Here is a 15,811-nt window from a genome sequence, read left to right on the forward strand (position 1 = left end):
CAAAAATAGAACAAAACACCTGGGTGGGAGAGTGTTCAAATCTTAATTGACTGCTGCTTAATTGACTTTATATTACAGGCACAATTTTCATTTTTAAGTTCAATCTGAACTGCAAAGTTCCCCAAAATGATGACAAGTTGCATAACTTTTTTTAATTTTTACATTTCCTACAACATCTTAAAAAATTCTTCTGAACTCCATCTATAGTGGATAGTAATAGATCAGCTGAAGTCTGGGGGAAGGGGAGGGGAGGAAAGGATAGGCTTCTGAAAGGAAGCCTATATTCTCTCCAATTTAGGCACCAAATTTCCTTCCCCACTCACCCCAAAGGATTCTTATGCCAAAGCTAGTTATAAACTATCTCTTTCGTTTCTGTTATTCTTTATAATTATAGAAGACTGAATACATTACTGATACCTTCATATTGGATTTTTTATTTTTATTTTTTTTAATGCAGCTGTGCTGAACCAAAAGTGAGACTGTTCTGCAAGACTGGTAAATGCCATCTTGGTAGTTAAGATGACTCCGAGACTAATTGTTATTTGATACCAAAATGAGTTAATAGGCCGATCTGCTTTGAAGACTTAGTTTTGGTTCAGCTAGCCTGCTGGCTGCCTGTCTGTCAGTCATTCCCTTATCTGAGATAGATGAGAGTTGAAAAGGAGCCTCTAAGCCATGGGTGAGTTAATTAGGCTATTGATTCCAGCCTATGTACCTTGCCTTGTGTATAAATAATGCTTAACATATTAGCACTGTTAGCTCTTCATGGACAAGTCGTGAGGGCCTCTCACTGCTGCTGTTCGCCCTGTGTCTGTAAAGGCGGCGAGGCTCTGCAGGCTGTGTTATGAGTTTATGCTTCCGTCTTACAATAAAGCATTAGAATTGATTGCTCTGGTGTTTTTGTCATCCTTCTTTGGTTATCCCTGCACCAAACCACTCTCAAGGGCCATCCTTGGGCCCTGCAGTTCAGAGCAGCAGGTAGTGTTGAATTGGCTGTTAACTACCTATTAAATAATAATAATTGAAGTAAAATTATTTACAGAAATTTGACACGTTCAGACCCAATACAGGCCATGTTTAATACTTTGCCAGTATACTTTCCCATCCACAGAATAGCAGCAGTCTAGAAGCCTCCTTATTGGAGCATGTGCTTCTTTTTGTTCTTTTATTCAGACGTTGTTTTGTTAGTAGGTAATAAGGAGAGCAGGCTTGCAGGAAAACTAAGCAGGAGGGACTGGTTTTGCTAGCAAGAATATGTGTTCTTCCTGCACCTGCCTGTTCATTTTGCATGGTTCATTCATGCCTTCAAGCCTGCCTGCTGGTTTAAAAGGTTTATTACTACTTCGTGTATGTGATATTCTTTGATTGCTGTCTGAGTGAATAAAGCTGGTTCCTGAAACTAGGGCTGTGGTTCCCAATGTGAGGCACATGGCCCACAGGGGGGCTATTTGATCTTTAAGGGGGCCAATTTGAGAATGAGTTAAACCAAGTTAATGGCCTTTTACGCTTCCTCCACGTGAATAGGAGTTTACTTTTTGAAAAATAAGAATTATATGTTTGGGGAGGTGGGCACCAGGATTTTAGAGAGGCTTAGGTGAGGCGTGGCCAAAAAAGGTTGGGAAACACTGTTCTAGGGCCTGGCTTTGCTATAAGAGAGGGGCCAACACCAAGAGGGATCTGCATTGTGGGTTGGTACATTGGGGGGGCACAGGGCAGGGGGTGACCCTTCTGTCTATCAGGAAATGGAATTGTAGGCCAGGCACTGTAAGAGACAGGCCTGTGACCCTTAGCCAGGGTGAGACCTTGCGGGATGGGGAGTTTGGTTTGGTGGAGGTCCCCCTCAATGGGAAATTGTGGGGAGGATGTTGTTGCTGTGGAATTACTACCTTCTGCCCGATAGTGTGAGAAAATCATCATCATAAGATGTGCCTGCTACTAGGTCCTAGATTATTATCTGTGGCCCTCAACCCTCAACTGTACATTAGGACTTTGATGGCAAGATCTTATCAGTATACTGATGATGCTCAGCTCTGTTTCTCCACAAAAAGTGGATCTGAAGATGCAAACAAGGTTCCGGACTAGTGCCTCAATGCAATGGTGGGATGGATGAGGGAAAGGTAAGCTGAACTTCAATTATGAGAGGACATCTGGGGATCTGGGGAGCATCAGGGTTATCCAGTGTGTGTGGGGAGTGGGTTCAAGCAGAGAGATCCCGCCTCCGTTCCAGGGGAGAGCAATGAAAACCTCTAGGCATATGACCAAAGCCTCCCCTCAAACAACCCCTTTAATGGGGAACCCTGGTATCGCCACTGCAAAGAGGAGGAGGGTGTGGGTCATGCAGGGGAATTCTTTTCCGGCCCTTCAACAGCGACCTTGATGTAGCAACGCCCGAATGCCTGTGGAGAAAAGGTTAACCTGCAAAAGAAGTCTTAACTGAGGGTGGGTAGGGTGGGAGAAGCTCTGGATCCAACTGACGAGTCCCAGGTAAGATCCTCCCTCTATTGTGTGGGCAGGTAGTCCCTCCCCCTACCTGGCCTGGTCACCTATTAACACTTCCCCAGGTGGGATTGGGCAAGTGACTGAGGTAGGCGGAGACCTCCAAGTATACCACCTGGAGGGGAGCCACCAGGTGGCGCATTGGAAGATGGTCAACAATAACATCTCTCTGACCCATACGAGGTAATTATGAGGCTGCTATGGGAAGTATGCAGTCTTCCTGCCCCCTCAGAAGATGGAGGGACTGCCTTGCCAGCGGTGTGCATAATGCATCCCCGGATTCGAAAGAAGGAGGTGCCGGTCACTTGGCACAAGCCCTCGATGAGGTCGGCTCTTCCTGACGCCGTTTCCAATTAGCACGTGCTGGTTCGCTTTAGCTCAAAAATATAATTGGAAACATATAATTGGAAATAAGCTAAAGCACATACATCAAGCAAAGTTCGGGAGATAAGACTGCTGATTAATGGATCTCTGTGACTGGAGCGACGGATGGGACAAATAAATCAAGTGATGAATCACCATTAAGAGACTGTTATGTTTGGAGTGAAAAAGAAGGGGGGTGGAGGAAAAAACTTTTCCTTTATTTGCCTTATGTGAATATTAATAACCCTCCACCCCAGAAATAAGATCGTTGCGTTTTATTAATCACAAGCAGGAATTCAAGAACTGTGTGGAGTGGATTATAGTTAAAGAGATGATTGGTAAACAACGGAGAACGGAGGAAAATTTTATGACGCAGCTTTAAATGGCGTCTCGCTAAGACAGGCTTGTCTAAGAAAGACGGGTGGAGGAGGATCAGGACCATCAGAATGTGAATGATGATTGGAATGTGATCTTATCCTGACAGAGCCCTCCTGATATACTTGGCAAGCCTGAGAAAATTAAAGGACAGACCGAAGATAATTTTTTTATGGAAGCGTGGAATGGCGGCTGTCCCTAAGTGATATGATCTTTGGAGAGTGTAAAACCCACACAAAGGATGTCTGTTTTTAATCCGCTTGTAAAGATTATCAGAGATCGCAAAGAAAGGAATATATGATAACAACAAGAAGATGAAGAAAGTAATAAAGAGACTATCTGGATTGAACTGGATAGAACTGTTTAATTAAAGCAGCAATATAAGTGATGCTTGGACCCCCGTTCGGAGCTTGATGTATGGGTACCCCCAACAAAATTTAAAAACCTGGCTGTATAATTTGGAACTAATGTGATTTGGAAATAAGGTGATGTGATTGGCCTGTTAATAAAAAAAGTATACCACCTGGAGGAAGGCGAAGCCAAGCCTGTGCTAATGGTGCTGCATAGGGCCCAGGGGCTGGGCGCGACCACACAAAGGGCACCCCCCATTTAATGTGGGGAGCGGTCATTGCCTGCAGACAGTCTCTGCAGCAGAGTGTAAATCAGCAATCCTTGAAGCTATCTGAGACCCAGGAAGAGGATTTTATGATGCTCTTTCCTCACTGAAGGTGAGGTTGCCATGTTAACATGGGACAGGTGAAATAGCTATAATAAATGCTGGGTCCCTAAATTTGGATGCTGAACTTGAACATAGTTTCCTTGGTTCTGTGGTGTTGCAGAAGTGAATTCTTACCACATAGACAACTTTCTCTACTATATGTTTTTAGCTTAGAGTAGAATGATTTTTTTGAATTCTTTATTTCCAGTTTTTAATGTCTTTTATTGCACATTTTAATGTTAATTTCGTGGTTTTTTGGTAAATTATTACTATTATTCATTAGATTTATATACCACCCCTTCATCACAAGATCTCAGGGCGGTTCACTCACACATTCTATATACGGTGGTACCTCTGGTTACAGACACTTCAGGTTACAGACGCTTCAGGTTACAGACTGGTAACCCGGAAGTAGTAGCTTGGGTTAAGAACTTTGCTTCAGGATGAGAAGAGAAATCATGCGGTGGTGGCATGGTGGCAGCGGGAGGCCCCATTAGCTCCCCCTGAAGTGGTGCTTCAGGTTAAGAACAGTTTCAGGTTAAGAACGGACCTCCAGAACGAATTAAGTTCTTAACCCGAGGTACCACTGTACAATAAAGCAATAGAAATTTTGTTTAAATAAATAAATAGATACATAAAATGCAGTGCACCCTGTCTACTGTATAGAAACAACCCTTTTGAATTAAAGGATTTAGCCAACAAAGTTGTCCTGTTCACACAAAGACTTCTGCTTGTGCAATGGAGTTTCCTCTTCCTTTAGTTCCTCCTACCCACCATGCTCCCCAAATCTGTACTTGATCTCCACCCAACTTTCCAGAGCAAATTTCAGGGGGGGCCTAGGGATGTAAGGGAAGGGGGAAAAGAAACGCCTCTTCAAAGGTAGAATTCCTTGCAAAGATGAAGTGACTTGGTTGGATACAAAAAAAAATTCCTTCCAGTAGCACCTTAAAGACCAACTAAGTCAGTTCTTGGTATGAGCTTTCGTGTGCATGCACACTTCTTCAGATACCACGAAAGCTCATACCAAGAACTGACTTAGTTGGTCTTTAAGGTGCTACTGGAAGGAATTTTGTTTTGTTTTGACTATGGCAGACCAACACGGCTACCTATCTGTAATTGGTTGGATACGTTAGTGAAATGGAAGAATAATTTAGATATCCTATCATAGCAGGTTGTGAAAGCCATGGCACTGGAATGATGAAACAAGCATTATGTATTAAACTGGTTATACCGGACTTTTTATGAGAATACATCAAAATAATGAAAGCAAATTAACATCGTGGGAAACTATTTATATGAACTTTAGATGTGAGTCTTTACATCTGTACACGGAGAGTTGATTGGCCTTTTTCGGTCTTCATTTTGTCTTTTGGGACAATGGATTTTTTTAAGGCATTGGAGATTTTTAGGTTTCTGCTTCTCTTGTAGCTCTCCAGAGCTCAAATATTATAGTCTGTATATACTTTTAATGATTTGTATTTGTACTTGGATTTGGATTTGTTTTTGGCATCTGTCTGTCTTGGGAGACAATTTAAGAGTGCACTTTCAGGAGTGAAGTCAAACTGTTGGAGAGTTAAAGCACCTGGTGTGGCTGTAGAGACAGATACAGGAGAGACATGCTTTATCACAGGTAAGGCAGATGAAGGCATCCGATTCTGTTGCAGCAGATGCACTGTGGTTTTTCTTCTCTCTGTGCTCCTCTAATTCTCATTTTTTCATCTGGTCACTGCTGTGGATACATGGCATGACTGTCTGTCTCCAGGATTTGTAGGGGGCAGCTATTGCCTGGTTTAAAACACGAACCCTTTCTGTCATGTAAAACAGAAATAAAGATAATGGGGGAAAATAAATATGGCTTTGTAAATGAAGATTTGGGCAATAGTTGTGTTACATGTGATTATTACCAATAATGTGTTATATTTAATTAAGCCCTGAAGAAAACCTCCTTCTCTAACAAAGTAGAATGCACCCTAATATTCACTTCTCTGAAAAATGTGAGTTTTTATATAGTGGCAGTTCCCATTTCTCTGCTTTTCTGTAAAGTTTTCATTCTTCAGTAACTTGGAATAAAGGGCATTATTGTTATTTTGAATCCAGTGGAATTGTCAGTCACCTGCTGAACCTTAATTCTAACATGCGTAAGCATAAGCATTCATGGACTGAAACCCTTTCTTTATAGATTGGTAAATTTATAAAGGGCATGCCGATCGGAAGGTCGGCATTTCAAATCCCTGCGACAGGGTGAGCTCCCATTGTTCAGTCCCAGCTCCTGCCAACCTAGCTGTTCGAAAGAACATCAAAGTGCAAGTAGATCAATAGGTACTGCTCCAGTGAGAAGGTAAACGGTGTTTCCTTCACTGCATCTTCACTCTCAATTAGATCATCCCCAAATGATTTTTTAAAAATTCCTTCACTTTCAGGAAACTATGTTGGGAAAACAGGAAATGTGGAAGTTTCCATGGGGGCAATTGAAATGCAAAAAGAAATGCATGCTCCCTGAGCAGAAGAGAGTGGAGCTCTAGCTACTTGTGATCTGAGCAAACTGAATCTGTGAATGAAGCCTAAGACTGCCATCTCACACGACTGGCTCGTGTTCAGCAGGTTTTCAACTAAAAAGTAGATCCATTTCACCACTAAAAGAAAAAAGGTTTCTCTAAAATATTCCGTTTTTCAGGTGTTCCAGGATGTGGCTGCTGGTTATCATGATGGTTGTACAAGGCACTGTGAATCCAGTAGAATCCAAGAGCAAAACAGAAGTGAATCCTGAAGTATATATGAATATTGTAAGTTAAGGTCTTGAGACAAAGCAGCACTATAGCAGTGTTAGTGATGGTTTGCCCTGGTTCACACATTTGGTAGGGATGCAGTGGTAGAAAGTGGGAGCAAATGTGACAGGTGGCTGTCAGAGTGAACTGGGCTGTGCCTGACTATGTGAGTGCCTGACTATGTGAGCCCCCAATTAAACTGATTCTTTCTCTCTCTCTTTCATTGGGGAAAATTCACATATTTTGACTTAATAGGATCTGAAGGGCCCAGTTCATGGTGAATCTATTCTGGTGCCTTCCCTGACAAAACAGGGAAACTTGGGCCATGTTATTTTTATTCAAGAGTACTGAAGAACTGTCAGCAATGTCCAATATGCATAAAATATAAAGTTTATACACATTGAAGTCTGCAAATGAAAACTTTTACATAAGTTTTTTCTTCTTCAAATTAGAGAGGCTTGCATTAGGCAAGAGAGGGTTTTTTTCTTCTTCAAATTAGAGAGGCTTGCATTAGGCAAGAGAGGTTTGTCTCTAGGTAAATGTGGCTAGGAGAGTGTTTAAAACAAGATCTTTAATTTTTGAGCTATGACTCTCTGTTTGCTGCTCCTCATTTGATGGTCTTCATTCACTTGGGAAATGCCTTCTCATGCCCCCCCCCCCCAAATACGTGAATATAAAGAGTGGAAAAATACATACAGTGGAACCTTGGTTCTTGAACGGCTTAGTTGGTGAACAAATCGGCCCCCGAACACCAAAAACCCGGAAATAAGTGCTCTGGTTTTCAAACGTTTTTCAGAAGCCAAACGTTCGAGTGCAGGAAGCTCTTGCAGCCAATTGGAAGCTGCACCTTGTTTTTTGAACGGTTTGGGAGTCGAATGAACTTCTGGAACAGTTTAAGTTCGAGAACCAAAGTTCCACCGTATTTGTTCCCATGAACAATTCAACAGAACAACTTGACTCATAGTAAAGTCAGGACAAAATTCATTTCGTCACACCAACGTTAGGGTTTTTCTAATCCCTTCAGAGTGAAAAAATCCGGTACTGGGGATATCCTTCTGAAGAATACGAAGTTATTACAAAGGATGGCTACTTCCTGAGCCTGAACAGAATTCCAGGAGGTAAACTTGAGGATGAAAGTCGATTGTAATAGAGGAAACAAAGGCTGCTTCTTTGCACACTAGCCTTCTTTTTTTCTCCTAAAAGAGACTCTCCTCCTGGAAGAGAGGGGAGTGGTTGTGGGCGGGAGCCCGAGCTCCACCTCTAGCAGGGGGCATTAGCCCCCTGCCTTCCACTCACCTGGTTGGCACCCACGCCCACTGACAGGCACCCAACCAGGTGCCTCCGAGGGGGTGTGTTCAGCAGCCTAAAACAGAAGAAGTGCGGACTTGTCGTGGAACATAAAGAGAGATTTGGATGCGATTGCTGCCTTGTGTCCCGGAACAACAGTGTTCTGGTCCTCCTTCCCGAAGAGAATTGTTTGGCGCGGTGCGCAGAACTGTATGGCCATTGAAAAAACCAGGAAACTCTTAAATCGGGCAATAGCCCGTTGGGTGCACTTTATGAATGGCCGAGTCATTTCTCATGACCGTATCTGGATTGGCGATCGGGCCTTGTATCGGAATGACGGGGTTCATCTCTCAGACCTGGGGAATGACATTTGGTTAGATAGCGTCATCAGCAGCATTAGGGATTGGTTACAGCAGTGAGGGTATTGGCGGCGAGCCTTTTTGGGCTCAGGTGGCGGTTAGGCATTGGAATAATGTGTTGTGGTGTCGAAGGGCTAGGTGTGGCCATCGCCTATGCCTTCAATTTTTGGGTATTCCGTTAAAGGAATCTGGCAGTCGTGTATTCTGTCCGATGCCTGCTTGGTGGGAGGCCATGGCACGACCCTCGGTGACATCAGGGGAGAGCCTATAGTTGGATTAGCATTAACAGGCTCCACCTACTGGTGAATAACCCCCCCCTTGTTTCAGACTCACCCCTCTCTGAGGGGGTGGAGTCAGCTGACGTAATCCAATGCCTAAGCCAATACCTTTTCACTTGCTGTAATCAATAAAGTTGTGGCCTTTTCTTGCCCATTAACCTTATATCACGTGTCCTTGTGTATTCATTCCACTTTGGGGGGATCGGGTCCTCGAACCACAAAGCACAGTTTGTGCCAATAAGGATAAAGCACCACCAATGTACAGTGCAACAGCACTGTTACTGGCACAGACCTTCAGTTTCTACAACTGACTCATCAGGGCAAGGCCTACCCAAAAGAGCTGCTGTGCTTATTAGACCTGGCACTCCTGAACTAATCCTGTTTCTTCTAATAAAGCGTTAATGTCACTCCTTGCGATTAATTGCTGGTTCCCTCTGGCTCCCTCCTGACAGTGCACTTGGTACTGTCTTAAACAGGCAGCCCGGAGGACCAACAGTGCAGGACAGACTGACAGACAACCAGTTAGGATGCCCTCCTGTGAGCGATTGGCTAGAATGCTGATAAAGGTCATGAGACTATGAATTGTGTTTGATGCGCAATGCCAAATGAAGCAACCATGTAATGCAGATGTGACTAAAACTATATCTGCTGTAATTTCCTCTTCTGTAAAGCTGCTAAAACTATTTATGAGATGGAGGAATGCTGCTGAGGGCACTCTGATTTGGATCCAATAATTTTAGGGTGGATAATGCACGTATACCCCCCCTCGCTGTCATACACAGTGCCAGTTGTCTTCCATTCCATGAAAAGAAAACCTAGCACTCTTTGAAACTAGCCTCCTCATTTCCATACAAAACATTTTAGCCACTGTACACTGCACTCTTAGTATGAGCATTATGAGTGGCATTATAGAGGTTTAAACTTCTGAAGCTTTTTCATTTTCCAGGCTTAAAGGCCACTATATTGCTGATTCATGGTTTGGGCTTGGAAGGCAGCGACTGGATAGCAAATACGCCTCATCAGAGCCTGGGTTTCATACTAGCAGATGCCGGATATGATGTTTGGATTGGAAACAACAGAGGAAACTCTTGGTCGAGAAGACACAAAAACCTTACCATTGAAGAAGAAGCATTTTGGGATTTCAGGTAAGTTCAGAAAAGACTGGAATTCAGCACTCAATGGACTGTTGCGTTTTTCTCCCTTTGAAGATCTCCCCTGTGTGAAATAACTCAACAAGGTATACTTGATGATTTGTAAGTGTAATCAATATGAGATAAAGTTTAATAATTTTATATATGTGCAAAATGTTTTTCAATAGTTCACAAGGACACACGCGTTGAACACACTCTGGAAATGAAAGAAAACTCAGCTCAGTGCATCTACACTGACTGGAAATACATCTCCAGAATTTTAGAGAAAGTATCCCAGAAATAATTGAGGGTGGCCGTATTGATCCTGGGACATTGCAGGTGCTTGATTTATTGGCCCTGGAAAATTATACGCACAGTTTTGGTCACAGTTTTGAGGGTGGGTTAATGAATATTGGGTCAAAGGTCAGAAGAACCCCAGCTCTATCATGGCACTGTCTCAATCCAAGTTGCATCTCCCACAGCTGACTTTGAAGACAGACTCCTGGTCCTGAATAGTTTGATCCTAAGCATATTTACTCAGAAGTAGTGATGGGTGAACTACTCTTGACTTGATTCAGAATTCGGCTGAGCAAAAGAGCTTGACATTTTTTTGGAGGGAATGCCCCTCTGAAAACTCTCACACTGCTAATGATGTCACTAGACATGTGATGAGGTCAGTGATGGTATAAATGGATACTTACCTCCTGGCAGACTTACTCCAGGATTGTAACCATAAACTGTTTTCACTCAGCCTGAAACCAAATGTTCCTGGAAAATATTCTCTTTCTACATATTTATCGGAAGATCATTTAATCTTCTTACCTTCTCTTCGCTAAAATAGCTAGTGCATGTAAGCATAGCAGAGCACACACACTTAATTATTACGGATGTCTCCTGACTTGCAGTTTTCATGAAATGGGCATCTATGACCTTCCTGCCATGACAGACTTTATTCTGCAGAAAACCGGACGGGATAAAATCTACTGTGGTGGCCACGCTCAGGGATCCACCGTAGGTATGTGAAGCATAAACGTTGGCATTTAGCTGTGAAAAAGACATGTGTAGTCTGTGACTGCATTATTTGCTCTCTCCCCACACACTCAGGGGCAGTAGAAATGCAGGGGAACACATGTCAGGTGTGTTTTATCCAAGAATCAGATTAACTGAAAAGGCTGAGTGCTGAACTTCATCCTGGCTGATTGGAGAATGCAAATATCGGCCCTGTCATCACATTCACTGTTGCACAACACACACCTATTGCATTGTTTAACCTACTTGTACTCTGAGACTCAAAATGACTTGCTGTGAAGAGGTCCAGACATAAAGGTGGTTTGTATAGACTGCAGGGCCTTAGCAATATTTCCAGTTTTGCCATTTACCTTCTTTCCTTTCATCTGCATAACAGGTAGGTACACACCAATCAACAGTACTAGGCATCTAGAGTCTAGAAAACTGCCCAATCTAATTCTATATACACACAGGTTGACAATTTAAATTACTGATTTGGTTACAAGTTTTTGACTGTAAATACTGATTTGCTTTGCACACCATCCCCTCCCCATTAAAAGAATGCTAAATGGAATTTATCATCTTTTCCTCCCAGCTTTTGTTGCATTTTCTGTAATCCCTCAAATGTCTGAAAAAATAAAGATGTTTTTTGCCATGGGGCCTGCATACACGCTCCACTTCAGTATAAGTCCCATTATACGAGTGCTGCGTATGCCTAACACATTGTTCAAGGTATGTGTAAAAGGGTGTTTTTCTTATTATCATGTAGGGTTTACAAGATCAGTAATGTCAAGTGTTACGTTCTTATCCAAGTTTTATAGGAAAATAAAAATAAACAAGCAAGGCTAGCTTTTGTGGGGGGAAATAAAACTAAATTCATTTACTTTTTGTCATAGATGCCATCTCTGGAGCACCGGGTGCCAAGGCAACCCAATGTGCTGCATGCTGCGGAGGGTCGCTCTGTCATGCCCTCCCATGGCGGGGGCGATGTATGACATCATGCGCATGTGCTGGGCACTATCAGTGTTGGGTGGAGCCTGGTATTCATGCCTCAGTTGCCTCAGTTTCCAAATGTTTTGGAACTCGAACGGTCTTCCAGAATGGATTACGTTCAAGAACCGAAGTACCACTGTATTCTGAGCACACTGTCTCTGCCTCTGGAGGCAGAACAGAGCAGGAAGCTTGTCAGAGAAATAGTGGAACCATGAAAATAGCAGGGTGCAAAGGATCCACTCATCTCCCCTCTACACGCACACATTGGAATGATGCTAAGGGGAAAGCATACGGGTATAAAAATGGGCCACAACTTTATTTAATTTACAGGGAACTGTAATAAGCAGAAGTTGTCTAACTCCACCCCTGCAGCAGGGCAAGAGCTAAGAGGACACATTTTTTTTTTTAAAAGGGGACACATCTCCCACTGTCTAGCTTACATAGCACCATACAATCACAGAGTTGGAAGGGACTTCCAATGGTCATCTAGTCCAACCCACTGCAATGCAGGAGAGTCTACAACCTCCTGAGGGAGATTGTTCCAATGTTGAACATGGGCAACTGCCTTCCATCCTGACTCCAAGGACCAGATCAGTCAATTGGCTGATATCTCGTTCTTACCTGCTTATCTTAAAGTATGCCAATGACATATCTGACTGCCTCGTCTCATCTTAGCTTAGAGGTGATGATGCCAGCAGGGCCCAAGAGTAGTTCCCCTCCCACATTCCTTTGAGCCAACTGGCTGTGAGAGGGTGATTGGCTAAATAACTCTTCAGCATTAAGATGCCTCGGGCCATGTAGACTAGCTCTCAACCCTTCATTGTCCACACCGAACCTGCCAGAAGAGGGAGCTAGCTCAGATTTCACTTTCTTACCCATCCGCATGCAGGAGAATACATAGAATGAGTTGAGTCATCATCAAAGCATGGGTTATTTGTTGTGAGTTGCTTTGGAAGCCTTCACAACTGAAAGCTGGCCTATAAATATAGCAGAATCATAGAGATAGAAGGGACCCTGAGTGTCACCAACCCAACCCCTGCAATGCAGGAATTAAGTAAATAAAATTAGTAATTATGTAAATAATGCATTTGATCAAGTCAGGACAGCAAAATCTGTAATCCTGGCTAAAATTATAATATGAACATCTGTTGCTGTATTAGGAAATATACTGGTTCACCATGTAAAGAGTCTCTGGATTTTTACAGATTATATTTGGCACAAAAGAATTCTGCTTGCTGAGTCCCAAACTCAAAGAAATTTTGGCTCAAAAGTGCAGCTGCCGACCAGTTGATGTAATCTGCAAACAAGCTTTTTTACTTATCAGTGGATTCAACGAGAAAAATTTAAATGCGGTATTTATGTGTGCTTGATAAATATCCCTCCTACTATACACTTTTCTATTCACACTGCTCAAATAGGCTTAATTCAAGCAATAAAAATACTTAATAGGAAAAGCATCAGGAAAACTCTCCAGCACAAATAATAAAATTGATTATTTTGGGTGCTTGATTTCAACGTAAAGAAGTTACGTTGTAAAGAAGTCGAGCTTGAGGTGTACAGATTTTAACCTGCTGGAAAATAAGACCACTTTCAAGAGTTTGTCTGACGTGGCTCCTGCAAAGTCAAAGGTTGGATGTGTCACTGGCCTCTGAATCACTGTGAACTCCAAGTTAAGAAGGACTGACTTATGACTTCTTAAAGGGGTGCCAGTTACCTATCTATACATGCTTTCCTTGAGCCATCAGCAATACACTTGAGCAACTAATACAATAGCACGTGGCTGCTTTTGATCAGCACAGCACTTATCCCTCCTTAGCTTATCCCAGGAAGCCATGCTACACATGCACACAAGACTATGCACACACCAAAACTTTAAAGTTCATTCAAAGCAAGCACCAAAGAACCTGGGAGCTGTGGTTTAAGGGTGCTGGAAATTGCAGTTCTAGGGGGATGGTCTTTGTATGGTATTTCAAAGCCTGGTATGCACACAGATGCAGATACTGTTTCTTGCAGCTTGTGGTGCAAAAACCTCTGAAGTGGAAGGAGATTTAAATGCACCTTTTCTTTCAGAGCCGAACTGATGTGTACACATCAATATTCCCGGATTATACTTCTGTGAAAAATTTAATCCACTGGAACCAGGTACAGTTAGGAAAATGAAATACATCTGTTGTGTGTTCTCTACCTACAACATTGCAACATAATGATTTTGTTTAAATACAAGGAAGCTCCATTTGAGTCCTGAGCCTGAGGTTCCGTACCTCTGATATAGAGCAATAATTGTGAAATACTCTTCTTAAATTGTTTCCTCTCCTGATAATCTCTGCTTTGATGTCTTGGCAGAAGCACACAGGCTCACACAGCTTTGGTGTTATGTTTCATTTTCTAGTCTGGTAGAACTGGGGAATTCAAATACTTCGATTATGGCCCAAAAAACATAGATAAATACAATCAGGTATGTATATTTTTGCTTGGATTGGATAAGGATGACTAGGAAAGGTCTGGTTCCAGCAGTGGCGGAGCAAGCCAATCAGGCGCCTGGGGTGGCATGCGTGCCCTGCGCCCAGTAGCAGGGTGATCCAGGGCAGGGCGCTCCATGGGGCCTCCGAGGAGTCTGCCTGCCTCCTCCCACTCAGCTGCCCTACAGCTGAGAGGGAGGCGGCAGGTGGACTGTTTGGGGCAGTGTGGAGCCTGTGGGCGCCCAAGCCACCACATCACTCCCAGGAGAGATGCTTGGCTCGGGTGCACTGCAGGCCCTGTGGTGAGTGCCGCCTGGCATTTTGTCACCCCCTTCAGTGGTGACACCCAGGTCAGACCTCCCCCACCGTACCCCTCCACCCTCCGCCCCAGGTTCCAGTGTCCTACATTACACACTTGTTCTAATTATCTCCACTCACAACTTCCACCTCCGAAATTTTTCGACCAAAAATAGTAGTTGACTGGTATAGTAATACTTCCAACAAGGCTCTTGAGCTTTGCTGGGAGGGCACGGCTGGGAATCCCTTGAATTAGAGTTTAGAAATTCTAAAATTGTTTTAGATTACATTTCAGTGGCATCTGTAGTTTGTTCTCATTTTTTCTTCTTTTCACAGACGACTCCACCCTTCTACAAGATAGAAGAAATCACAGTCCCGATTGCTATGTGGAGCGGAGGACAAGACTGGGTTTGCAGGCCAAAGGAAGCTGCGCAGTTGTGGTCTCGAATCCCTCACCTTGTTTACCATAAGGAGTATCCAGACTGGGACCACTGGGACTTCATTTGGGGCATTGATGCTCATCAGCGGATGTACATGGAAATCCTTGACCTGATGCAGAAATAGCTGTGGGATTTCTCTTTTGTTATGCAATGATTTTTCTTTAAAACACTGGTCTTCCACTGACACTATAGCAGCATTGGAAACACCCATGCTGCTACATGATTTAATCTCTGCAACAAAATCAGAAAACTCTACTCTTGCACTATATAAAATCCTACTCAACAGGAAGAAATATGATTTAGAATTTGATAGACAAAAATGAAGTGAAGAGTTAGGGGTACAGATAACAAATGATTTCTGAGAGTCAAGTATAAAATCAACAGAAATAGCCTCTATGGATCTAAGACTAAGACTTATTCAACAGAAAATAATATTCAGAGCCCACTGGACTGCAGCAAATCTATACCAAAGGAAAATAACAAGTGCAGACAACTGCTGGAGATGTGGGAGTAAAAATGAGAATTAGCACATATGTTGATTAACTGCCCGATGATAAGATCATTTTGGTGCGAGGTGAGGATATTTATAGCAAGAGTAATAAAAAGAAATTCATATTTAGGAGAACTGAATCTAATTCTAAATTATATTCTGGAAATGTGGGAGATTTCAAAGGGTCAAAAAAATTGGATGTACCCTGCTATATTAGAAGCAAAAAAAACTTGTTTTGATGAATTGGAAGAGCCACAATAAGATTCCATTGAGCACATGGATTGATAATATGGACAGATTAGCTACATACGAACAAATTGCATGTTGGTGCAAAATAAGAATGGCTAAATATG

At 42.8% G+C, this 15,811-nt stretch overlaps 1 protein-coding gene across 1 annotated transcript; it reads left to right on the top strand.

Annotated features, from left to right (window-relative positions):
- Positions 1-6,630: 6,630 nt before the first annotated feature.
- Positions 6,631-15,710, top strand: LOC310844539 (lipase member M-like). Its single transcript, XM_083738634.1, has 9 exons — positions 6,631-6,735; positions 7,742-7,835; positions 9,588-9,786; positions 10,677-10,786; positions 11,375-11,511; positions 12,978-13,124; positions 13,843-13,914; positions 14,162-14,227; positions 14,865-15,710. Exons 1-9 carry the CDS (start codon positions 6,637-6,639, stop codon positions 15,090-15,092), a joined length of 1,152 nt encoding a protein of 383 aa, XP_083594760.1. The 5' UTR covers positions 6,631-6,636; the 3' UTR covers positions 15,093-15,710.
- The last annotated feature ends 101 nt before the right edge of the window (positions 15,711-15,811 follow it).

This window comes from Podarcis gaigeae, assembly GCF_964106915.1.
Source record: "Podarcis gaigeae genome assembly, chromosome: 5".
NCBI lineage: Eukaryota > Metazoa > Chordata > Lepidosauria > Squamata > Lacertidae > Podarcis > Podarcis gaigeae.